At 42.5% G+C, this 25,321-nt stretch overlaps 1 protein-coding gene across 3 annotated transcripts in view; it reads left to right on the top strand.

Annotated features, from left to right (window-relative positions):
* The first annotated feature begins 6,946 nt into the window (after window positions 1–6,946).
* Slc25a12 (solute carrier family 25 member 12) overlaps window positions 6,947–25,321 on the top strand; it is an 88,573-nt gene continuing 70,198 nt past the window's right edge. The window contains exons 1-2 of one of the 3 annotated variants that reach the window (XM_006972416.4): window positions 6,947–7,240; window positions 8,176–8,229. In XM_006972416.4, coding sequence (XP_006972478.1) covers window positions 7,229–7,240; window positions 8,176–8,229 — 66 coding nt within the window. In that variant the 5' untranslated portion in view covers window positions 6,947–7,228. Of the gene's footprint in view, window positions 7,241–7,437; window positions 7,511–8,175; window positions 8,230–25,321 lie in introns of those variants that run through there. The other 2 variants (XM_076569649.1, XM_042275451.2) reach the window with 2 other exon arrangements.

The raw sequence follows: 25,321 nt of genomic DNA, 5'->3' as shown, positions 1-25,321 counted from the left end.
TAGCAAAGTGTAGCCTGCTATTACCACTCCAGATACATCCTCCAGGTCTCTTTCCTCTTAATTACTCTCTCGGCCATCACGGTTCTGATTTTTCCCCCACAATACCTTAGCTCTGGTGGTCTTAGCGGCTTACATAAACGACATTAGTCAGTGTTAGCTCTTTTGTACAATGTGATCCTGTGTAAAGCTTTTATTAACACCCGACATGATGCCTTCCCCACATCCATGCTGTTGTATCAACAATCTGCTTCATCTTCTTCTTCACACAATTTCTGAATGATATTCCATTCTGAAATGTACCATACTTGGGCATTTGGACTATCTCTAGTTTTGGGTGATTGTAAACATTCCTTTTTTTGTTTTGTTTTGTTTTTTTTTAATGTTTTTGAGAGAGGGATTCTTTGTGTAGCCCTGGCTGTCCTGGAACTAGCTAGTCATGCATGTACCACCACACCCAGCAGATGCAGGACTCTTAGTGAATATATATATATATTTTTCTTGATTAAATATAGAGAGATAAAATTGGTGAATCATAGGGTAGGTGCATATTTAGTTTTTCTTTTTAAGATTTTAATCTTTATTTTTGTGGGTGTGGGAGTTTTGCCTGTGTGTATGTCTATGCACCACATGCATGACTGGTACCCAGGGAGGCCAGAAAAGGGTATTGGGTCCCCTGGAACTGGGGATACAGGTGTCTGTGAACCACTGTGTGGGGGCTGGGAATCCAACCCAGATCGGCTACAAGAGCAGCCAGTGTTCTTAATTGCTGAATCATCTCTCCAGCCCACATACAATTTAAAAGTGACACATCTTCTTTAGTTTGGATCGGGTCCAAAGCATCTTGATGGAGGAAGAGAGTGAAGACAGCATCTAAGTCAAGCCCCAGGAGTAGGGGGAGGAGGTGGCCGAAGGACTCAGCAGGATGGTTGTTCTACCAGCTATACATTTCTTTTCCTGGACCGAGGATGCGCACCCCACTATTTTCATTCACTTTGTGGGTCTGAGCATCTAATTCAGGTCCTTGCACATGCTGGCCCAGCACGCTGTCTGTGCAGCATCCTAGCCCCACTCCGTTATTACCTAGAGCTGCCTTCCCATCTGATGCATGAAAAAAGGTTCTTGTTGTTGAGCTTTTTGTTGATTTGCTTGTTTTATTGAGGCAGGGTTTCTCTGTGTAGCCCTGGCTGTCCTGGAACTTGCTCTGTAGACCAGGCTGGCCTCTTACTCACAGAGATCCACCTGCCTCTGCCTCCCGAGTGCTGGGATTAAAGGCATGTGCCGCCACTGCCCAGCCAACAAAAGATTTTTTGAAAAAATAGATTTTATTTTAAACTGTGGTGTGTGTGTGTGTGTGTGTGTGTGTATGTGTGTGTAGGTGTGAGTGCTGATTCCTGGGGAGGCCAGGGTGAGGCATCAGGTCCCCTGGAGGTGGAGTTACAGGCAATTATGAGACTATGGGTCACAGATTGTGGGTTCTGGGAACTGTACTCCAGTGTTCTGAAGAGGAGCAAGCATTAACCACTGGACCATCTCTCCAGCTCCTAACGATTTATTGTGACCTGAGAGATGACTCAATGGTTAAAATCACTCACTGTTCTTCCAGAGGATCTGAGTTCAGTTGCATCATCCATATTGGGTAGTTCACAGCCACCTATAACTCCAGCTCCAGAGGTTCAATGCTCCCCCGCCATATATATATATACATACATACATACATACATATATATATATGTATATATGGCAAGCACACAAGTAAAATCTTAAAAAATATGTTATGCTGGGCAGTGGTTGTACATGCCTTTAATCCCAGCACTTGGGAGGCAGAGGCAGGCATATTTCTGTGAGTTCAAGGCCAACCTGGTCTACAGAGTGAGTTCTAGGACAGGCTCCAAAGCTGCACAGAGAAACCCTGTCTCAAAAAACCAAAATAATAATAATAATAATAATAATAATAATAATGTTATTTATGACTTAAAGAAAAACTTCTAAACCACTGTAATTATGTGGATTAAGAATTCATGAAGACTTTTGGGACTGAGGAGATAGTTTAGCAGTTTACTTGCTGCTCTGGCAGAGGACCCAAGTTGGGTTCTGTGGTGGTTTGAAAGAAAATGGTCACCATACGAATCGGCACTACTGGGAGGCGTGGCCTTGTTGGAGTAGGTGTGGCTTTGTGGGAGGAAGTGTGTCACTGTGGGGGTGGGCTTAGAGGTCTCCTATGCTCAAGCTACACCCAAAGACTCAGTTCACTTCCTTTTGCTGGTGGATCAAGATGTAGGACTCTCAGCTCCTCTCCAGCACCATGTCTGCCTGCATGCCACCATGTCCCACCATGATAATAATAGACTAAATCTCTGGAACTGTAAGCAAGCCTAATTAAATGTTTTCCTTCATAAGAGTTGCCATGGTCATGGTGTCTCTTCACAGCAATAGAAACCCTAACTAAGACAGGTTCCCAGCACCCACATGGCAGTTCACAACTGTCTGTAACTCCAATTCCGAGGGATCTATTGTCCTCTTCAGTCCACAGCAGGCTCCTGCATGCATGTGGTACACATACGTGGAGGCAAAACTCTCATACACACAAAATAAAAATCTTCAAAAAAAAAAAGACTATATGAAGAGTTCTGTATTTTATCTCCTTCTCTCATATATTTTGTGAATTTTATCTGAGAGGTTTGTATTTTGTTATATTATTAGATAGTAAGTTTTTCCTTAACTGGTGATCACTAGCAATTGATGTAATAGTAAATTTTAATTTGTTAAAACTTCTGCTAATAGTATTAGCCAATTATTACATCAGAATGACAGTTTGAAAGTGTTTTCATGACAAGAACTCTGTTTATCTGGGCAGTGGTAGTGCACACCTTTAATCCCAGCATTTGGGAGGCAGAGGCAGGTGGATCTCTGTGAGTTCGAGGCCAGTCTGTTCTACAGAGCTAATTCTAGGACAGCCAGAGATATACAAAGAAACCCTGTTTCAAAAAACAAAGAGAGAGAGGAAACTGTTTAAAAGAAACCTAATTTTACTGTGTATATTTATATTATATAACACCATGTGATACAGTATGTATATAAGGGGCTCCAGAGATGAATCCATGGTTAAGAGCACTTGTCGCTCTTATAGAGGACTTGAGTTTGGTTCCCACCACCCATATCTGGCAGCTCAAAACTTCCTGTAACTCCAGCTCAGGAGATCTGATGTCATCTTCTATATTCAATGACATCTGAACTCATGTGCACAGTCTTATGAACAGACACACATATATACATAAAATCTGAATCCTTAAAAAATATGTATATACATATATGTGTGTATAAACACAGACACTTATTTATGTACATATGTATGTACATACACATATATAGAGATAGTTCCAGGACAGCCAGGGCTACATAGAGAAACCCTGTCTTGAATAACCAAAATCAAAACCAAACCAAAACAACAATGTAACTTAAGTTTTCCTGTGTCCCGGCCTGCTGGCAGTCGGGACAAATCTTTCCCACTCGCATCTCCCAAATAAACACACAGAGACTTATATTGCTTACAAACTGTATGGCCGTGGCAGGCTGCTTGCTACCTGTTCTTATATCTTAAATTAACCCATTTCTATAAATCTATACCTCGCCACGTGGCTCGTGGCTTACCGGTATCTTACATCATGCTTCTCCTCACGGCTGCTGGCAGTGTCTCTCTGACTCAGCCTTTTTCCACCCAGCATTCTCCTCTCTCCTTGTCCCACCTACACTATCCTTCCTGCCTGGCTATTGGCCAATCAGCGTTTTATTATCAATCAATCATAGCAACATATATTTATAGCATACAGGACATCTCACAACACAACAAAAAACAAATAATAATAATAATAATAATAATAATAATAATAATAATAATACCAGCCACCAAAAGCTGGAGAAATTGTGAAAGGAGATTCAAGAGCACGCCCACAGAACAGAGAATACAAAGCTAAACAGGAAGCTGACTCTATTGAACCACCCTACCCATAGGGCTGCTACATGCTGGGTATTCAGCATTTGGGAGAGGTATTAGGCAGGTTATTAGACATGGCTGATCCCCTCGGCAGGGGACTGTTGTGGTCTGTCAGACAGGAGAGTAGATGTAGATACAGTTAAGATGTGGTAGTTTCCTGTCCTGTGGGTATATGACCAGAAGTAGGATCTAAAGTTCATATAAACTTTTTTTTTTTTCTTTTCGAGACAGGATTTCTCTGTGTAGTTTTGGTGCCTATCCTGGATCTCGCTCTGTAGACCAGGCTGGCCTTGAACTCACAAAGATCCACCTGGCTCTGCCTCCCGAGTGCTGGGATTAAAGGAGTGCGCCATCACCGCCGGGCAACATATAAACATTTTTAATTACACACATATATGATTTTAGTTGTACATATACATTTTTAACATCGTTAGAAATCTTTTTTTTTTTTTCCCCAAGACTGGGTTTTTCTGTGTGTCCCTGGCTGTCCTAGAACTTGCTCTGTAGACCAGGCTGATCTCAAACTCACAGAGATCTGCCTGCCTCTGCTTGAGTGCTGGGATTAAAGGTGTGTGCCACCACTGCCACACCACCTGGCTTCGTTAGGAATCTTTGTACTGGATTCCATAATGATTCCACTAAATTCCAAGAATACCTTCATCTCTGAACCAAGGTTTTACTTGCTGGCTTTTTATCTTTTTCGATAATAACAGTCTTAACAGGCAAGAGGTGATAACTCCCGGCACTTGTCTCTTGGCCTTTTCTCAATATAATGGTGGATATGGACAATGTGAAGACATCTTTTCCCAGGCTGCTCTTTTCCTCCTTTTCTTCACTTTGCTGCACAGAAGCATTTTAGTTTGATGTAAGCCCTTATTTTGTGGCCTTTGTAACCTGAGCCTTGGCTTTGGCATGCAAAGGCGATGTCAGTGAACTTCCTCCCAGGCGTTTTCTCCTGGCAGTTATTATGGCTGCAGGCCTTATGTTTGGCCTTTAAAAATGCATTTTGAGGGAGATTTCTGTGCATGGCATAAGATAAGGCCTGAAGTCACTCACATGTGGGAACCTGGCTTCTATCACTACTGCACCTGTTTTTTTCAATTTAAAGAAACATGTCTCATTTAAGAAAGAAGAGAAACCTCATGTGGTTGAGGTTGTGGGTAAACATGATCTCAAAATGTCTGGATTTTTGGCTTTTACTTGACTCTACAATTTCAAATATCCCAATATTTATTGATAGATGCAAGTATTTGGGCATGAATATGACTTTACAAATTAAGTAGACTTAATTTTAATACTATAATGGGAATAATGAATTAAAATCTCATCATTTCTTTCCCACCTACAAAAAATCCTTTTCAAGTGCATTAATGATCAGGTTTGAATAAGTAAACTGTATTTCTTTAAAAAAAAAAAAAAGATATGCTGGGCAGTGGTGGCACATGCCTTTAATCCCAGCACTCAGGAGGAAGAGGCAGGTGGATCTCTGTGAGTTCGAGGCTAGCCTGGTCTACAGTGAGTTCCAGGACAGTCAGGACTGCTTCACAGAGAAACCTTGTCTCAAAAAAGCCAAAACAAAACCAAACCAAAACACAACAACAACAAAAAGACTTATACACTTGACTGGCCTCAAATATTAAAAACTAGCACATAAAGCCCATAGCTAGGGGGTAGGAATACAGGCAGACACCATCAGTTTGTGACGAATTCTCTTGTAGCAACCCAGTGGATAACAACTGTTGCTACAACACTTAAGTATGACTAAGCAAGGTGGACATCTACAGTATTTAGGACTTCTATTTAGTTTTATAACTTTAAATGGTCTATGATAACGGTGGCAAAGTCTTGCAATAAAGAAACTGTCTTTGTGTGTGTATATATATACATATACACAGACACACTTTATATATATTTACATTTATATACACACTTTACAAATAGGACCATGTCTAGCGCAGGGAGGATTTCAGTAAACGTTTGAGTGAATATCAGTATGTGACCTAGTAGAATCTTTTTTTTTTCTTCTCTTTAATAATTTTAAAACTTTTATCTTATTTATTACAGTGCATATGCACACCTGCCTAGCTTAAGTGTGGAAAATAAGGAGTTGGTTACCTTTCCATCCTTAATGGGTTCTGAGGGTCCTCAGGCTATCACCTTGGCTTCCCCTCCCTTTCCTCTCTCTCCCTTCCTCTCTCCCTCCCTTCTTCCTTCCCCCTCCCTATTTCTCTTGTTTTCTTTTCTCTGAAGACAGTCTTAAGCATCCCAGCCTGGCCTCTACTCCTATGCATTCTGATCATCCTGCCTCCATTTCCCAAGTGCTGGGAATACAGGCACATACTACCAACCTTAGACACCTGTGCTGAGCTTGGGTTTATGCGATGCCGGGGATGGAACCCAGGCTTCCTGCTTCATGCATGTTAAGTAAGCAATTTACCAACTAAGCTACTTGCCTGGCCCTTAGAGATCTTAACGCCAAGGCGAAGTTTTAAGACATTATTTTGGCTTAAGGCAAAGCTGGGAACTCAGTGAAGAATTGTTTTGTGTTCTTGTAGAAGTGAGAGCCAGCATAGTGCCAGTCCCAAGACAAATGAAGTTGTTTTCTATATACATTGCACAAAGGATTTGTGTGGCTAAGAAAGTGAAGCGCGTCTATTAATAAACTATTAAGACTGCTCCAAAGAATGCCAATTCAGGAGCCTATTTCTGAAGTTCTGTTTACTTAGGGTGCCCCCTCCAAAGCCCTAAGTAGATAAGTTTCTAATCTTTTCATTTTATTTTTTAGTCAGTATTTGTCACTAATTGTCATTAACTCATTATTAATGGTCCAAGCGCTCAGATGCTTCCAAACCTTGCCCAATGCAGGCCCCAAGTGTTCCTTTAAGCCCCAAGAGGGAACCGACTTTGGCTGAAGCCAGTGCCCAAAGCCACACCCACTGCCTGGCCTTGGGACTTGGGGCTAGCCCCGCGGCGCTTCTGCTCACGCGTCGTCTGGTCTGGGATCCGGCGGCCGGAGCTCCGGTGTCCCCCGCGAGAGGTGACAGCCCCGCTGGCCGGCAGATGGACCGACGGGGGCCTCTCGGTGCGCACTGCCGCGCTCTAGCTCATTTGCATATAGACGGGCGCGGCGCCGCGACAGGAGAGAACGCGGGCGCGGTCCCGGGCCGTGGCGCGCGCGCGCCCTGACAGCTCGGGCCCTGCTCGCTCACTCGCTCGTTCCCGGCTTCCGAGCACAGCATGGCGGTCAAGGTGACTCCAACTCTCTGCTGCTGCCTTTATTGCATAAGAGACGTTCCAAGGGCCCCGAGTGCAGCCCCCCGCCTCTTTCCGTTGCTTTCTTTGCCTGGTTCTTGGCCAGCGCGTCCCGGGGCTCTAGATTGCGGGTGGAGAGCTGTGCCGGGCTTGGACCGGAGAGAAGAGGATGCCCGGCTGGGGGAGGGGAAGGAGGAGGGATCGTGAGTTGGAGGGGCTCGAGAGGACCACGGCTGGGAGGAGGAAAAGAGCAGTGTTTTGCCCTAGGTACATGGGATTGCGAGCACAGAGTTGGAGAGCAGAAGAGAGAGAGGACAAGCGGACAGGAAAGCCGGGGATACCCAAGGCATCCGCGGTGGGGGAGGGGGTGGGTGTTGTCATTTGGGGCCTCAGTACAGCCCAGGGCACTGGTTGACATTTGCGCGGCAGGTTGCAGGATGTCGAAAGTATCCATATTTGTGGCAGCTCTCAAGGTTTAGTTTGGATGGAGAAAGGGTCGCCAGGATGACGATGTGCGGTTACTGCTTTCCATAAGAAAGGCTGCTAGGCCCCGGTATTAATTTGGGTGTTTTACGTCTCCTGTTGCTCCACTCCTGAGGCTCTCTGGGTTTACAGCTTGGTGGTTGCTACTGTATAGCTAGTAGATGTGGAATAAAGCAGACGATTATCTCACTTGGTTTCCCTTTCCAGTTCAGAGGAAGTACCGTCTGCAATTTGCTGTGTCTTGGGTTATGCACACCCTTTTTTCCCACCCCTTAGCCATAGATCTCCAGTTTGACAGGTGTTATCAGCAATTAAGCTTTGGGGTTGTTTTACACTAAATACCCTTTTAAAAGATAAGCAGATGTTGGCAAATGTAAACTATAATCTAAAGAGATTGTATGCTTTCTAGCTAAGCATTAACCAGTTCCCCCCCCCTCCCCACCCCATAGGTGCATACAACCAAGCGAGGTGATCCTCATGAGCTGAGAAACATATTCCTACAGGTAAGTTAAAGAATTTTACATCATGGAAAAACTGAAAAGAGCATAATCATTATTCCTTTTCAAGCTCTAACTTTGAGAAATATTCTACTTCCATCTAGTCTCATAAACATGAGTGGAGGATGTAGTTTGTACTCGTTTTGTTTTTCAAGACAGGGTTTCTCTGTGTAGTGCTGGCTGTCCTGGGAACTCTCTCTGTAGACCGGGCTGGCCTTGAACTCAGAGCCCTGCCTGGCTCTGCCACCTGAAGGCTGGGATTAAAGATGTGTACCGTCATGCCTGGTTGTTTGTACTTTTAACAACTGATTATAAGGTTTCCTTTATATTGGGGATTGATAGGAGGTTTTCCTGGAGTTACTATTTTTGTTTGCTTGATTTGAGATTATGAAGTTTTCCTCCTCATAAATGTCTGTATCATTTGTTGTGCAATAAAACAGCAATTATAATTGTGCTTCCCCTTCTAATTATTACAAGCATAGATCTGGGGGCGATGATACAACATGTTTGCTTTAGATTTTTCTCAAGGAGGCTGGTGAGATAAAGGCTCTGGATAAAGATGCTCTACCCAGAACCTATGTACACGTGGAAGGAGAGGACTGACTACCTAACGCTGTCCTCCGACCTTCACTTGTGTGTACATATGCACACGTGCTCACTCACCTACACCTTATCGTAATAAATTGTTTAAAATATAAGGAAAGGGGATGGAGAGATAGCTCCCAGACAGGAACACACAGTTTGTTCTAGAAGACCTAGGTTGGATTCCCAGCACCCACATGGCAACACTGGATTGTCTGTAACTCCAGTTCCAGGGAATCTAACATCTCCTTCTGGCTTCTGAGGGCACAGCATGGATGTGGTGCACAGACGTACACATAGGCAAAATATCCATACACATTTTCAAAAAGGAAAAATTGTTGTAAGGATTTACTTTCTAATACCTTACTTAGGTTAAGCTTTTAGACTCAGTGACTTGACTATAGACTTAATTTAAAAATTGTTGCTTAGTTTTTTGTTTTGCTTTCTTAAATTTCTAAGGTATTTTACTTAAGATTGTGTTTTTCTCGGAAGAGGTTTTTTTTTGTTTGTTTGTTTTTTGTTTTTTTTAGAATTCTGTATTTTGGATGTGGGTTCTGTGTAGACACTTAACCTTGGACAGACTCCTTCCGGGTACTATTTCCCTCTATAAAATGAAAGGTGACCTTCAAGGTTCCTTCTGATTTCAAAGTCTATGATTCTATTTTAGGAACAGATTCTAGCGTCTACTAGTGAGTCTAGGCTAGATGGCACTTTTATCTGAGACATGTAGTTCCCTTAATCCTTGTTGGGGAGGAGACTGCATAGGAGAGCACACACTGTATAGTTTATGGAAAGGAATTAGTAAGGGCAGGGGTGTAGCTCAGGATTAAAACATTTATCTAACCTTGTTTGAGGCCCTGGGTTTAAGTGTTTGCTCCAAAAGAAAACAAAATAGAATTTAAAAAAAAATGAGATTTATTTTTAACTTTTATTTTTTAGACAAAGTCTTGCTATGTAGCCCAGCCTTGAATTTTTATCTGTCTGTCTGTCTGTCTGTCTAGAGACACAGTCTTACCATGTAACTGTGGGTGGCCTGGAACTCAATATTACACCAGGCTAGCCTCAAACTCACAGAAATCTGCCAGGGGTATCCTTGAACTTGTTTGATCTTTCTGTCTTAAGCCCCTTAGTGCCGGGATTGTAAGTGTGTACAACCAAGCTTCTTATACTAAGAGAAGGATCTTTTCTGGAACAAAACCAATTATAATAGAACTGCGCCATTTGTGTGTTAAGACTTTTGTATTCTTTGGGACACGCAAAAAAAACGTTAGTATAAACTCTGTCATATGACTAGAATTAGTTGTTTTGTGGAGAGTTCATGTAATTTAGTTAATTTTTTTTCTGATTAAGCAGGCATGAAGGAATCAGTTGAGATGCTGTATGATGTAGTGAAAAGGGCCCTGTTCCAGGTATCAGGAACATTTTTTTGTTGTTGTTGTTGTTTGTTTGTTTTTTTCCAAGATAGGCTCTCACTAGATAGCTCTCTGGCTGTCCTGGAACTCACTATGGAGAGGCTGGCTTTGAACTCACAGAGATCTGCCTGCCTCTGCCTCCTGAGTGATGGGATTAAAGGTGTGCACCCCCAGACCCGGATTTTTTTTTTTTTTTTTTTTTTGGAACCCAGGTTTAATTCCCAGGTCTGTGGGTGTGTGTGTGTTTGTTTCTATGGCTGCTTTCCCTTAAGCTAATTGTCTAGCTTCCCTAAGTTTCTTTTTCTTATGTGGGACTCAGTAGAACACAAGAAGATAGGAATCGGGGTCTTTTCCAGCTTTTAAAATCTATATGGAGAAAAAGCCTGACTCCGTATGAATGTGTTACTGGTTTGTGTATTTTGTTGTTCAGGGTGGGTAGTGATGGTGGGAGTGTGGAGAGCTCCTGACTATACCTTACCCTTGGTCAGCATTCACACTTTAGCTCTTCATCTGCTGTGTTGTGTAGTGTCGGGATCTTTTTGCACATTGTTTTTATTTTGTGGTGCTGGGGAATCAAACCCCTCATAAATATTAGACTGACATTGTCTCATTACCCTTACTCCTTTAAACATTATTTTGATGTTGTCTGTATCTTATTTTTGTACTGAAAATTAGTGAAATTTGTTAATTTATATTTAGCACTAAACAGAAAGTTCTGACTCAAACATCATCATCATCATCATCATCATCATTTCATTTTTCTAGTCAGAATCTTGCTACATAGCACCGGCTGGCCTGTACTCATTATGTAGCTCAGGCTAACCTTGAATTTAGTGTTGAGGTTACAGATTCCATACTCAGCTTCAGCATTATTGGCAGACAAGAGAGAAACAGTGTAAGGATGCTTACTCCCCTGGAAAGCATAAAGCTGCTGGGAGGACAGTGTATCTAGTTGGGGCAACTTTTTGTTACCTTCTGGCATTTTAAGACTTTATTCCTGGTTTGTCTACTTCAAACTCTAGTTACTTAAAACAATTGGGTACTTTTATAAAAAGTTTCATTATGGATACATATGGCTTAGTGACATATTAGATATAATAAAATGCACACTAGCTACTTTTTTCTTTAGCAAATAACATTTATCACATATTTTTTTTCTTTTTCTTTTTCTTTTTCTCTCTTTCTTTCTTTCTTTTTTTTTTTTTTTTTTCTGGAGCTGAGGACCGAACCCAGGGCCTTGTGCTTGCTAGGCAAACGCTCTACCACTGAGCTAAATCCCCAACCCCGACAAATATTTTTAAAATGAAGTTTATGTGTGTGAGAGTGACTATGAGTGTGGGCGTGCACATGCCACAGGACATCCGTGGAAGTCAGAAGCCAACTTTCAGGACTCCGATTTTTCCTTTCCCGGTGAATTCTGGATGTCGACCTCAGGTCATCAGGCTTGCATAACAAGCCCTGTTCTCTGCTGACCATCTCGCCGGCCCTTCAACAACATTTACTAAGGACTCTTTATGTCCCGTGCACTTGTATTTCATTTAGTAGTAATCATCAAATTAAATAATCTGATAATAATTGAAGCCAAGAATTGAGCCAAGACTGAACGGTGGCAGATCTTTCCTTCTCTGAGGCCCCTCCCTTTCTAGCGGGCTGTCGTTGAGGAAGTCAGGACTTGTGGAGGCGAAACATGGCCTGGTGTAGAGCAGTTGCATTGGTTTGTCCAGAATAGCGGTTCATGGAATAAGGACAGCGGCTGCTGACATTTTTTGCTCATTTTGAGTGTAGTGTACACTAGCTCAGGACTAAAAATATTGTTAATGTTCTTACCACTCTTATGAGGTAGACTTGGTAGGTCTGTTATGTAGATTGAATTAAATGACTTGGTTAACGTCCTTGAGTTCATAGAGACCATCATCAAATCAAGTGAGTTCCAGAATCCATTTTTTTTTTCTTTAAGAAGAGGAGCTTTAAGCCGGGCGGTGGTGGCGCACGCCTTTAATCCCAGCACTCAGGAGGCAAAGCTGTGAGTTCGAGGCCAGCCTGGTCTACAAAGCGAGTTCCAGGATAGTCAGAGAAACCCTGTCTTAAACAAACAAACAAACAAAAAACAAAAAAGCAACTTTAGTGGGCAAGGTGTCTCACACCTTTAATCACAGCATTCATGAGGCAGAGATGGGCAGATCTCTGGGAGTCCTACGTCAGTTTGGTCTTCCTGTCAAGTTTCAAGCCAAAAAAAAAAAAAAAAAAAAAAAAAAAAAAAAAAAAAAAAGCAGCTTTATGGGGTATGCTAACTTGCACAACTAGGTTGTAGAAGAAAGAATCTAAAACTCTCCCTCTTCCTTTTTTGAGACAGGCTCTCACTGTGTAGCCCTGGCTGGCCTAGAATGCTCTATGTAGACCAGTCTGGCCTTGAACTCCTAGGGATCCACCTACCTGTCTAGTGCTGGGATTGAAGACATGCACCACCATGTCAAGCTGAAAATCCTTATTTTGACCCCATTTTTATTCACCTCTAGAAGACCTTTTGTTATTTTTTTAGACTAAGTCTTACTCACTTTGTAGCCCTAGACTGATCTCCAACTGGCAAGTCTCCTGCCTCAGCCTCCCAAGTGCTGAGTTTATAGACAGTGCTACCACTCCCAGGCCTAGAAGATATATACATGTATGTATATATGTATACACACACATATATAAATATATATATATATATATATATATATATATATATATATATATATAATTACATGCTTAAGGGGTTTTTAAATGGGGTGATTTTTGAAAGTTATATTAAGGATTTTAGCAGCTATATTTTGCTAAGAATATTAAAGATAAAATTAAAACATGCCTTTGTGCTGTAACCACCTAGAAAAGTTGGCTGAGAAGTTGGGGTTTGAAATAGCAGGTGGACTCTGTGGGGTTCTGAGTGGGTCACTTGGAGTGCGTGTCGGATAAAGTGGGGGAGATTGGAGTAAGTGAAGATTGGAGTAAGTGAAGTAAGTGAAGCTAAGAGGCTGTTGAAATAATCCACGTGGGACTAATGACCGGGAGTGGCTGAAGTCCGGGGAAATGGAAAAGCCACACCAGGGACTTTGTAAGTGCGGAAGCTATTGGATTTGCCATTAGCTATGGGAGGATTAGAGGAGCAGTGAAACTTGCATTTTTCGGATAGATATTAATTGATAGAGCATCTGTTTTGGGAATTGGAGAAAGTGGCTACGGAGTTACGCTTGATTGCTAAATGGATGTGACCCATTAAGTTACAGTCGGATTAGGAGAGACACAAGTTGGTATGGGTGCTAGCCTAACTATAAAACAGGGCAGAGAGCCAGGAGCTAACTCACAGCGGGCACTTTTAGTCCAAACGGGAAGGAGGAACTGAGCGGGGGAAGTAGTACCGTGAGAGTGTGAAGGAGGAGTTTCACAAAAACACCGGTAAATCAAAGATTAAAATGTCCATCATTCTGTTAGTGTAATCTGGTTTGAGCAGGACTCTGAAGTTAATTTGAGTTCAGTATCGTTTGCGCTTGCTACTTGAAAGTCTGCAGAGGGCTGAGGGAATGGCCAAGTGGGTGAAGGCTTGCCATACAAGGTAAGGACCAGTGATGCCTAGAACCCACGTAAAAGCCCAACAGCCGTGGCAGTGACGGCGTGTAATCCAGTTTCGGGGGAGGTAGAGTCTGGGTTCAGCAAGAGACCTTATCTCAGAACTACAGAGCCATGGTAGAAGAAACTCAAAGTGAACGTAGGGCTCACACATCCACACATGTGTCCATATACATGTGAACATATATGCACGCATGCTGTACATACACACAAGCAACAGACTTTCCTTTGGCCACCAACCAGTTCCCAAATTGAGACATGGAGACTTATTATTAGTTATGAATGCTCGGCCTTAGCTTATGTTCGTTTCTGGCTAGCTTTTTTTTTTTTTTCTTTAACTAAAATTAATTTGTTTCTCTTCATCTACATTTTGTCTCAGGGCTTTTTACCTTTCTTTGTGTATGTCCATTTCTGTGTCTGCTGCCTGGCGGCTGCCTGGCTGGCCCTGGGAGTCTCCCTCTCTTTCTCTCCTGAGCCTGGATTCCTCCTCCTACTTATTCTGTCTGTCCACCAGCCCTGCCTATCCCTGTCCTGCCTAGCTACTGGCCGTTCAACTTTTTATTAGACCAGTCAGGTACCTTAGGCAGGCAAGGTGAAACAGCAACACATTTTTATGTTATTAAACAAATGCAGCATAAACAAATGTAACACATCTTTGCCTAGTTAAAGTAATGTTCCAGAACACACACATGCTGAGAGAATATTCGATTTAAAATTTTAGGACACAATTGAGAGTTGAGTACAGCAACATAGACCTGTAATTCAGTACTCAGGAGGCTGAGGCCCACCAGCTCTGGGCTAGCCTGAGATACATGGAAAAAATTTGGTCTTAGCTGTTCACTGGGCCGTCCTTTCCCAGCCGGTTCTCAAACTCCGACTGTACCATTGCCACCGTGGAACTGTCATTTCCTGATTTGTCTCTTTCTTTTCCCTTTCCTGCCCACACTCTGTCATGGACCCAGTTTTCCTGCATCAGAGGTATACAAGAGTGAGAGGGCACAATAGTAGTAATAAGAGGCGGGTGAGGCGAGGCCGGCGCCGAGGCAACCGGCTGTTTGTTACGGATCCGATGAATGTCAAAGACAGGAGTTGGCCTTCTCTGCGTGGTGTGACAAAGTGGGCGTGGAACAGATTTTTCCCCCCATTTTTAAAAGATCTCTTAATTCTTTTTAGTTGGTAAACTTTCTGCATTCGTTTGTCGGCTAATTGTAGGCTGAAAACAATACATGTGGAGATGATACAACTGTGTACACCGGACCAAAGTTTGCTGAGATATAGAGCCAAGTACTGCTTTGATTTCTGTTCTTTTCTTCATTAGCACCAATGGACAATGAAGGTTCTATAACACGTGGAAGTGCACTTTTTGGTCTTATGTGTTATTTATTTATTTATTTATTTATTTATTTATTTGCTGTGCTTTGCACTTGGTCTTATGTGTTATTTATTTATTTATTTATTTATTTATTTATTTATTTATTTATTTATTTGCTGTGCTTTGAACTTGGTCTTATGTGTTATTTTTTCTCTCTTTCTTTCTTTCTTTCTTTCTTTCTTTCTTTCTTTCTTTCTTTCTTTCTTTCTTTCTTTCTTCCTTTCTTCCTTTCTTCCTTTCTTCCTTTCTTCCTTTCTTCCTTTCTTCCTTTGCTGTGCTTTGAACCTAAGATCTTGCTCACACTGGACAAGTGCTCTACCACTGAACTACAATAGCTCTGTCTTGTTTCTTCTAAATTGAAGAATAAGTGGAAGGTGATGGCAATGTTGAAGTAAGGATGCGTTTTTTAGGGTTTTGTGAGAGCAGGAATGTTTAGTGGAATGAATTATCTTTTGAGTCACTGCATATCGGTTTATGTGTTATGTTGTTTACTTGTTTTTGCAAGGAAGGCTGAGGAGGGACTGAAGCAGGCTTTTAGCAAAGGCTCATTTGGGCCTGTGTTGTCAAGTGTGGGAGGCACCTCACTCTAGAGTTGCCAGTGAGATATTAAGGAGTTGGGGACTTGGCCGTCAGTAAGGAGCTTCACACAGGCGTGAAGTCATGAGTTTGGATCCCCAGCGTCTAGGAGTGACCCAGACATAAAAAAGCTCACAAGAAGAGATTACTACAGGCATGGCAAGTACAATAAGGAAATAAGAAGAACGAGGAAAGGACCGCTATTTCTCACCACCTTCAAGAGACCGGTGACAGCTCCTGAGAGTGCATTAGTGTTAAGAACTGAACCCTCAAGGTCAAGTGGCAGGGAGGATCCAAGCATGGGGCTCGCATCTATGTGGCTCAGATGCAAAAAATGGCTTTGCTGTGTCCCCCAGTAGGAAAGGAAGCCAGAGGGTCTGAAGTGTCAGTTAATGAGGGGGCCAGTGACAGATGAGGCTGAAGGAGCCACGTCCAGCAGGCCTTTGTGTCTAGGCCATGCAGGAATTTAGATTTTTTTTTTCTTAGTAGCTAGACAGAAAACGTCTAAGATCTGTTTTTCCCCCCTTCACTTTGGAATGGTTGAAATTATAGTTTCAACAGAGCATGTTTAAGTAGATCATATTGATATGTAAACTGGTTTTTCTGTTTCCATGCTTCCTTGTGGATGATTGCTTCGAGTAGACGCTGATTCTTGAGGTTTCATTTCCTTCTATCTGTCAACAGTGCTCTCGGAACATCTTGAGCTGGGTAAAGGCATGCAGGAGGCCTCAGGATCGATCCAGCTGGAGCCAACATGGGCTTTGTGGGTTCAGTGCTTTGTTTAGCTTTTTAACTTCTTGTGTGTTTGGTTTAGTTTGGACTTCCATTTTTGTTGGTCTGTTTTGTTTTTATAGACTGGATTTCACTAGGTAGCCCAGGTTGACCTTGAACTTACTGTGTTGCCCAGGCGGGTCCTGAACTCTAAATCCTCCTTTCTCATGTTCCCATGTGTTGGGTTATAGGCATTGACCACCACTTGCAACTCAGGCTTCCAACCTGAGTTTGAATTCTCATGTGTCCTATTTTTTTTTTTTTTTTTTTCTTTTTCGAGACAGGGTTTCTTTGTGTAGCTTTGCGCCTTTCCTGGAACTCACTTGGTAGACCAGGCTGGCCTCGAACTCACAGAGATCCGCCTGCCTCTGCCTCCCGAGTGCTGGGATTAAAGGCGTGCGCCACCACCGCCCGGCATCATGTGTCCTATTTTTAATGTGCCTTAGGTATGTATAGTGCCTCTGGAATCTATTTTCTGTCTGTCTAAAGGCCGATGCACTCCGTGCAGACAGGTCTTTTAAAGATTCGGTGAGGTGACTGCTAAAGTGTGCCCGAGAACACAAAGAACCAAACCAAGCTTAGTGTCTTGTTCCAGTTGTGCTTAGAGATGAAGACTCCTTTTCCCTGTGAATACTGTCGTACATTCTTGCTAGGTAGCTGTGCTGAAATTAATAAAGTAACTCCGCTGTTAACATGTGTTTATCACCGTGTGTGAGTAATCAAGTACATTCTTAAGACATGCATCTGAAGTCTTCACAAGATCCCAGGTGCAGATGTTGTCAACCTCAGTGGTGATTCCCCTCTCTGTACAGTTCTGAGAAGATGGATGGTCAGTCTGAGGCTGGGAGAGCTGAGGACTGTGGCAGGCAGCAGCTGTTTCCTTCTGAACCGTCAGGTGCTTAGTTGGGACCAGAAAAGCAGTAATAGTTTAATTATAAACGGTTAGTACATCCGGAATCACTCTGTTCTTTTCTGCCTCAAGGAATCTTTTTGTGGGGCTAGAGCGGCGGCTCAGTGGTTAAAAGGACTTGTTGCTTCTGCACAGGGTCTGAGTTTGGTTCCCAGCGCCTGCTAGGTGGCTCACAACCATTGGTGACTCTAGCTCCAGGGGATCTTTGGGCATGTGTGTGAGCACAGACACACAGACACAAACACACAACAAACAAACAAAGCCCCCCCAAACAACAACAACAACAACAAAACCCACAAACATGTATTAAAAACTGATGAGATGCAGGCTAGACTCATTCATTGCGTTGGATGGATCTCTCTCTCATCTGTCAACATCTGCCAGATCAGGATAAAAGACCTTCTTGTTCTGTGAGAGAATGTTGGTTTTCAATCAAAACTTAACAGCATCGAGATGAGCTATCTCCCCAAGAACTGTACCTCGGTTATCAAAGAGACACAATTTGTCCAGGCTTATGAACATATATGCTCCTTGTATGTTCCCATGGTTACTTAGAACAAGAGACTGAAGTGTTTAGTTGAAGAACAGTACAAACGAATTATTCAACTTGATCTCCCCTGAGAAGCTTCCCGGTTCCAGTTATTGGATTCTCTGAGGTCATTATTTTATTTCCAAGATTTTTCATCCTTTTGAAGAGAAAATGAAGCCCTAGCATCAGTTTGTTTGAACACTTATAAGGCTCTTGAGTTCCTCCCCAATCTGTTAGAAATTGCATTGTCCTGGCGGACGGTAGGACGAGCTAGAATGGACAGGGAAAACATGTGCATTTTAAGTTTTAGTCTTTTAAAAAATTAACTTAATATTTTATTGTGACATTGTTTCTCGCCTTGCACCTCCATGTGGGTCCTGGGATTTGAACTCAGGCCATTGGGCTTGGATCATTAGGTGGCAAGCTCCTTTACTCACTGAGCCATCTTGCAAGTCCAATTTTGAAATCTTTTTGTCTATTTCTAGTACATACACGAAGTAGAAAGAAAAAAAAATAAGCACTAGCATTTATGGAAGCATTCTGAGCCAGAAAGGCAGGATTCTAGAGAATTTTGTTGGCAAAAAAATAAATAGGTTTTGTATCTGATGAATCTGAAGGTTATATGTGTACATTTAATATTTATATTAAACCCAGGTGTTCTGTTCCTGTCCCCACCCCATGCATACAACAAATAAATGTAAAAAAAAAATTTCAAAGCATATAAGTAAATAAATAAATAAATAAAAATTAAATGGATGAAGCCGCTTTTCCTTAAAACATATGATGTTATAATCTTGGAAATTTGTATATTACTAATTTTTTTTAAAATAGTTCTATGTCTTAATGAAGTTCTTAAAGTTAAAAAGTCACTTTGTTTTCATTTGTTTGTTCTTGTGTAGATCTGGCTTGTCTGGAACTTACTCTGTAGTCAAGGCTGGGCTCAAATTCATAATCCTCCTGCCTCAGTCTTCTGAGAGCTAGATTTACAGTCACAAGACACCACGCCCTGCTTGTCATATGTGTAGAAAATTACTTCTTTCCCCTCGAAACACGTAGGATAGAATAAGCTTTCTTCCCCATTGACTGAGTGTGTCAAAATAAGGTTACTCCCACATCCCACTGCTGTACAAGTTTCGTGTGTCAGGTGTGCTGTGGTCTTTGCTCCTCATGCAGACGGCGTGCACAGTGAAAGGGCACGCATTCCTGACTAAATTTGGCTTCCGTGGGAAGGACGAGCAGTAACAGTGGACAGCGAGAGGATTAGCTTCCTGCTCTCAGTTCTCGCCCTGGTACATAATGTCCCCCTTATTGTTCACACAACTCCTTTTTCCACATGGGAAACACTCTGTGTGATATCTCTCGTTACCAAACTCGGTGACACCATTTCTGGAGTCAGTGAAGTTGGAAAGGATGTTAAGATCTAAAATATTAGTTCCTATCACTTGCAACGGTCATGGAGAGACTGTTTTGACTCGTATTACAGCCGCATGTTGGATAAGCAGAGATAGCCGCTTAGGGCAGTCCCAGCTGACCTGCTGCAAGCCGACCCCTGGGCAACCTCGGTCTGGAGAGAGGCGAAGCGTATGAAGAATAACTCCTTCATGTTTGCCTAAAAGCAGGAAAGCCAGAAGAAGGCACTAAGCCCCTCCCCTTTCCTGTTTCTGAGCATTTCAGAGTGGTGACTTCAACAGTCGTCTTTGTCCATTTCCGAATACTTTGGTGTTGAAGATTCCCGCCCCCCCCACCCCAAACAACGGGCCAGCTATTTTGCTTGTAACTACTTGTCAGAGAAGAAACTGAGAGATATTTGCTTATTTTGAGATGGAGTCTAGCGGTGATTCTACCTCAGCTTCCCACGTGGCTGCAATGTCGGGTGCAACCGTGCCCAGCTGAGTCGCTTTTTTTTGGGGGGGTGGCGGCAAAAAGTCCCCAATGAGTTACTGGCCTGGGATTTAGGACCCCATTTTCTGATTCTTCTGTCTGTCCTGCTAACAATGCCGTGTGTCTTACTTCTCGGCACTGAGATCTGTATAGGTGTCAGTGCTGAGGCACGGTACCCAGCATGGGCTATTGATGAAACACAATAATAACACAGAAAGATTGGATTTCCACAGATTTTTTTTTTTTTTGGCTTAAAAAGCAGTTTTTCTAGATATGTGACTTTAGTTTTGGTAGGCATATTTAAAAAAAATAGTTTGATCTTGTTTCATTATATAAGCTCCGAGTTCAAGGCCAGCCTGATCTACATAGTGAATTCCAGGACAGCCAGAGCTACACAGTGAGACCTTGTCTCCAAAAAACAAAACAATAAAAAAAAAAAACTACTTATAATACATCACAATTAAAAAATTATGTTTATTTTTAATTATATATGTATATAAATATGTTATATATGTGTGTTTAATTACACACACACACACCCCTCTGTTTGGGGGTATGTGCATGTCAATACAGTTGCCAGCAGAGGCCATAAAAAGGACACTGAATCCTCTGCACTCCTTGACCTGGGTGCTGGAAACTTAGCTCTAAAAAGGGCAGTAAGTGCTCTTAACTGCTAAGCCATCTTTCCAGAGCCAACATCTCAATTTTCATTTTTGCAGTTTATTGACTTCTTTGTCTGATTTTTTTGTCTATTTGTTTGAGTCAGGGTCTTACTTTATACCATTCACTGACGTGGAGCTTGCTAGTTACCACAGGTTGGCCTCAAACTTGTGGCAGGCTGTGTGTGTCAGCCTTCCTGAGTGTCTGGAATACAGGCTTGCGTTTCCATGTCCAGCCCTGAAATAGATAGATAGATAGATGATAGATAGATAGATAGATAGATAGATAGATAGATAGATAGATAGACAGATAAATATATGTGTTGGCATACACATTTGAATAAGAATCATCAATGAATGTTTTTTTGGTTTTTTTGTTTGTTTTGGTATTTCAAGACAGGGTTTCTCTGCATAGCTTTGGAGCCTGTCCTGGATCTCACTCTATTCCAGGATGGCCTTGAACTCACAGAGATCCTCCTGGCTCTGCCTCCTGAGTGCTGGGATTAAAGGATTACTGCCCGGCATGAATCTGTTTTTTTTTTTTTTTTTTTAACTTACACCATTCAAACAGATTACATTTTATCATTTAGACTTTTTTTTTTTACAAAATTTATTTCAGTAATGAATTTTTGAGATAATCTTTTCTCCCCTTTAGTAGAAATTTAGAGGTGTGTGAGTGCTTTGTAAGCTATAATTTTTTTTTTTTTTTTTTTTTTTTTTTTTTTTTTTTGGTTTTTCGAGACAGGGTTTCTCTGTGCAGCTTTGCGCCTTTCCTGAAACTCACTTGGTAGCCCAGGCTGGCCTCGAACTCACAGAGATCCGCCTACCTCTGCCTCCCGAGTGCTGGGATTAAAGGCGTGCGCCACCACCGCCCGGCTGTAAGCTATAATTAACACAGTTAGCTGGTAAGGTGGGTGTCATGTGTTTGAAAGGTCACCTAAGGTTAATGTTAGTAAATTGTAAGGGAGTTTCTCCTCTCCAGTTTACGGCAGTCAGGTGAGGCCTTGATGTATTCATCTTTTGGTTTCAAAAGGCCAACCGTTTCAGGGTGGCCCGGTCTTCTCCCCTCGGGCAGTAGTCAGTTCAGTGTAATTACAACATGCTTTTGTATACGAAACCCTGCCAATTTTAATACGGGATTTTGATTACATGTATGAGGAGGACTCCAGACTCTCATAAGGTCTGTGTTGTTTTTCCAGCCTCAGACTGCCAAGGCCTTCTCAAGCACATGTGAACTATCCTTGGTATAAATGTAAATGTCTCTGGAAATGTCAAAAGCCGTGTGCACGTTTGCTTTCCGAATACTTGAGTCAGGCTGGAAAAGTTTAACCTGGAAACTAGACCACTTACTTTTCGTCAGCTCTGGGAGCTTCTTCCTGTCAGTGTCTTCCATGTGTCCTTGACTTCTTGCCCAGGAGGGATTTACAACTGCTTAAGAAACAGCTTTAAAAATGGCAAGTGATTAACTCTAAAGGTATTTGGCATAAGGATATAATATTCGGCAATTTTATTTCAAGTCATTTTAGGTTACCCTTTGAAATGATAGGAATAAAAATGGAAAAGATGTGATAAAACCATTAAATTACTTAAGATATAAAATCTTTGGCATAATGCTATTTTGGAAGACTCCAAGCTCTATTTTTAAAGACTAATTAATTAATTAATTAGGGTTTTTTTTTTTTTCAAGACATGGTTTTCCCATGTAGTTCTGGCTGTTCTGGAACCCAGGCTGGCCTCGAACTCACAGAAATCCACCTGCCTCTGCCTCCTGAGTGCCCAGCAGCGCAGCACATTTTCTTAACAGCTGAGACCTCAAAATACTATTTTAAGTCTCTTTTTCCATTTTTAATGTAAATATCCAAGGTATTTTGATTAGTACAGAGAGAAGGCCTCAATAAGGCCCTTAACAGTTTTAATTTCTATTCTAATATTACCTTATTGGTAGTGTGTGTGTGTGTATGTGTGTGTGTGTGTGTGTGTGTCAGACTCTTGTTCACTGTAGGTGGCCTCAAGCTCCCTATTGAGAAGCATAAATGTAAGCATCACCTCAATGCTATCTTTACTTCCTAAAAAAATAAAAATCTGTCTACAACCAGACTGGGTGTAGTATAGTGGTGCCAGTGTGTAATCTCATCACTTGGAATGTAGAGGCAGGAAGACCAAAGAGATCAAGGTCACCTTTGGCTACGTAGTATGTCAAAGGCCAGTCTGGGCTACAGGAGACCCTGCCTTAAAAAAAAAAAAAAAAAAACAAACAAACAAAAAAACTAAAGAAAAAATTAATTAGCAGTCAATTAAAAGAAGCATTAAAAGTTATTCAAAATAAGTGGTTCATACATATTTTAAAAACTGTTTTTTTTAAAGTACTTTGGGTTTAAACACATCACACACACACACACACACACACCCCTTGATTTTATCTTGCTGCTGAGGATCATACTCAAGCACAGCCTTGTCCTCGTCTAAAGATTCACGTGCCTCCAGGCCTGGCGAGGCGGCTCAGACGTTAAAAGTGCCTGCTCTCAAGCCTGATGACCGGAGCGTCATCCCTGGAACTCAACATGTTGGAAGAAAAGAACCTTTCCCAAAAGTCGGCGTCTAACTTTCACACGTGTGCCGTGGCATGCGTGGTGTGTGTGTGTGTGTGTGTGTGGGTGCAGGGGTGTAAGGACTGGAACCCGCTTCCATCCTCCAGGTGTGTGCTCTCCCGCCACATCACTGCCTCTGTAGCCTGTCACGGCCGGGCCAGCTCTTCTCTATTAGTGAAATCTCTAATTCGTTTTAGCGTTTTAACCGACTCTGGGTAGCTTCTAGTTCCCATTCAGAACTCTCTTTGGCTCTGTCTGTTCAGGCAACAGGCTTCCTGACATTGCCAAGTAATTGCCTCTAATTGAATGGGTTAATTAGTTCACTGTTTTCTGTAGAAGTCAAGTACTGACTCCCTGCAGAGGAGAAGACTTGGGCTTTTTTCCCCCTTCAGCTATACACTCCATCTTTCGATTAAAATCAAGTTAAAGCAGACTGGGAGAGTCGGGGAGTTGGTCTCTGGCATCATTTATAAGCCTAGGTACTGGCAAGGCCTTTGTCAGCTCGTGTCAACAAAAGCATTTGTTTTCCTGTTGCTGTTCCCGTGTCCTTGGTAGCTTGTGCTAATGCTGCTGTTTCCTGGGTTTTAAAGTTGGGGCATCCTGGGGACTCTCTGGGTGCCACCTACTTTCACTGTATGTTCTGGGTAGGCTGTGTGCTTGTCCCGGCAGCCAGGCTTAGGCACCGGAGAACACACGCCTCTCGATCAGAAGGAATGGGCAAGTAATTCTTACTAACAGCACTGACACGCGTTCGTGTTCTCTCCTGGCTCTTGAGAAAGCAGCGTCCTCACAGTTGTGAAGTCAAACGCTGTCAGCAGTGCTTTCTACCTCCTTGCATTCCTGCTGGCCTCAGGGACTTTCACCAGGCTCTGTGAGATGGACACTACGCGGTCTCCTTGTCTCAGTCATGTCTTCTGTCTTCATCGACCTGAACAGCTCAGGGATAGTTTCTCTAAAATCCTTCATGATACAGCAAGCTTCACTGACTAACATCTGTTATCTGTTCAGCTTTCATGGCCTTCCATAACTTGGTCCCAAAGACCTTTTTCAGTCCCAACTTTCTGCTCTATACTTTTGAGTGTAGGTTGGACATTGCTGCTATTCTTTTTTTTTTTTTTCCAAGACAGAGTTTCTCTGTGTAGCTTTGCGTCTTTCCTGGAACTCGCTCTGTAGCCCAGGCTGGCCTTGAACTCACAGAGATCTGCCTGCCTCTGCCTCCCAGTGCTGGGATTAAAGGCGTGCGCCGCCACCACCACCCGGCCGGACATTGCTGTTCTTAAACATTGAAATCAGAAATGCTCCAGAATCCAAATTCTTGAACATTGATTTGATGGCATATGCAGGAAGTTTTATACCTGACCTTATATAATGGGTTGAGATCAATATACAGGCACACTGAAAATATTGTATTAAAGTCACCTTCAGGTAGTGTATAGAAAGGTGTGTGTATTACTTTTCTGTTCTGGGATAAAGCACCAGGATGACAAAGGCGACTTCCGGAAGAAGTTTTATTTGGGCTTACGGTTCCAGGGGGCTAAGAGTCCATCATGGCCAGGAGGCGCAGCAGCAAGCGGCAGGCAGGAGCAGGAAGCCGAGAGCTCCCGTCTTCAAACACAAGCAGAAAGCAGAAAGAGGGAACTGGAAGTGATGGGAAGCTTTTCATTTCAAAGTCTGCCCCCCAGTGACACAGTTCCTCTGGCAACACAGCATCACTTGAACCTCCCCAGCCACCAACTCCGTAGTCGGGGACCACACGTTCAAATGCCCCGACTACGGGGAACATTTCTCATTGAAGCCCCAAGAGTATGTATGAAACAATGGAATTTGTGTTTAGATATCACATTAAGGAGCCAGACGTGGCAGTGCCTGTAACCCCAGTATTCGGGGGGAGTGGAGGCAAGAGAATCAGTTCAAGACCGGCTTCTTCTACATAGTGAGTTTGAGACCAGCTTAGACTACCTGAGACCCTGCCTAAAAAAGAAAAATCGAGCAAATCAACAAAAATAACAATAGCAAAAAGATTTCCTGTGCAAATGTTCTATGCAAATAATCTGTATTGAAAATACTTCTGGTCCCAGGCATTTTGAGGTACTCAATCTGTATTCATTCATTTTTTTCCCTCTCTCTTTGTGAGTATGGTGTGTGCTCACCCTGGGGTGGGAATGGGGTGTGTGCAGAACCTATGTGCACCTTCTCTTACTGAACCTGGAGATAG

Source organism: Peromyscus maniculatus, chromosome 4, assembly GCF_049852395.1.
Source record: "Peromyscus maniculatus bairdii isolate BWxNUB_F1_BW_parent chromosome 4, HU_Pman_BW_mat_3.1, whole genome shotgun sequence".
Lineage (NCBI taxonomy): Eukaryota > Metazoa > Chordata > Mammalia > Rodentia > Cricetidae > Peromyscus > Peromyscus maniculatus.
This window is presented reverse-complemented; position numbering and strand designations above follow the sequence as displayed.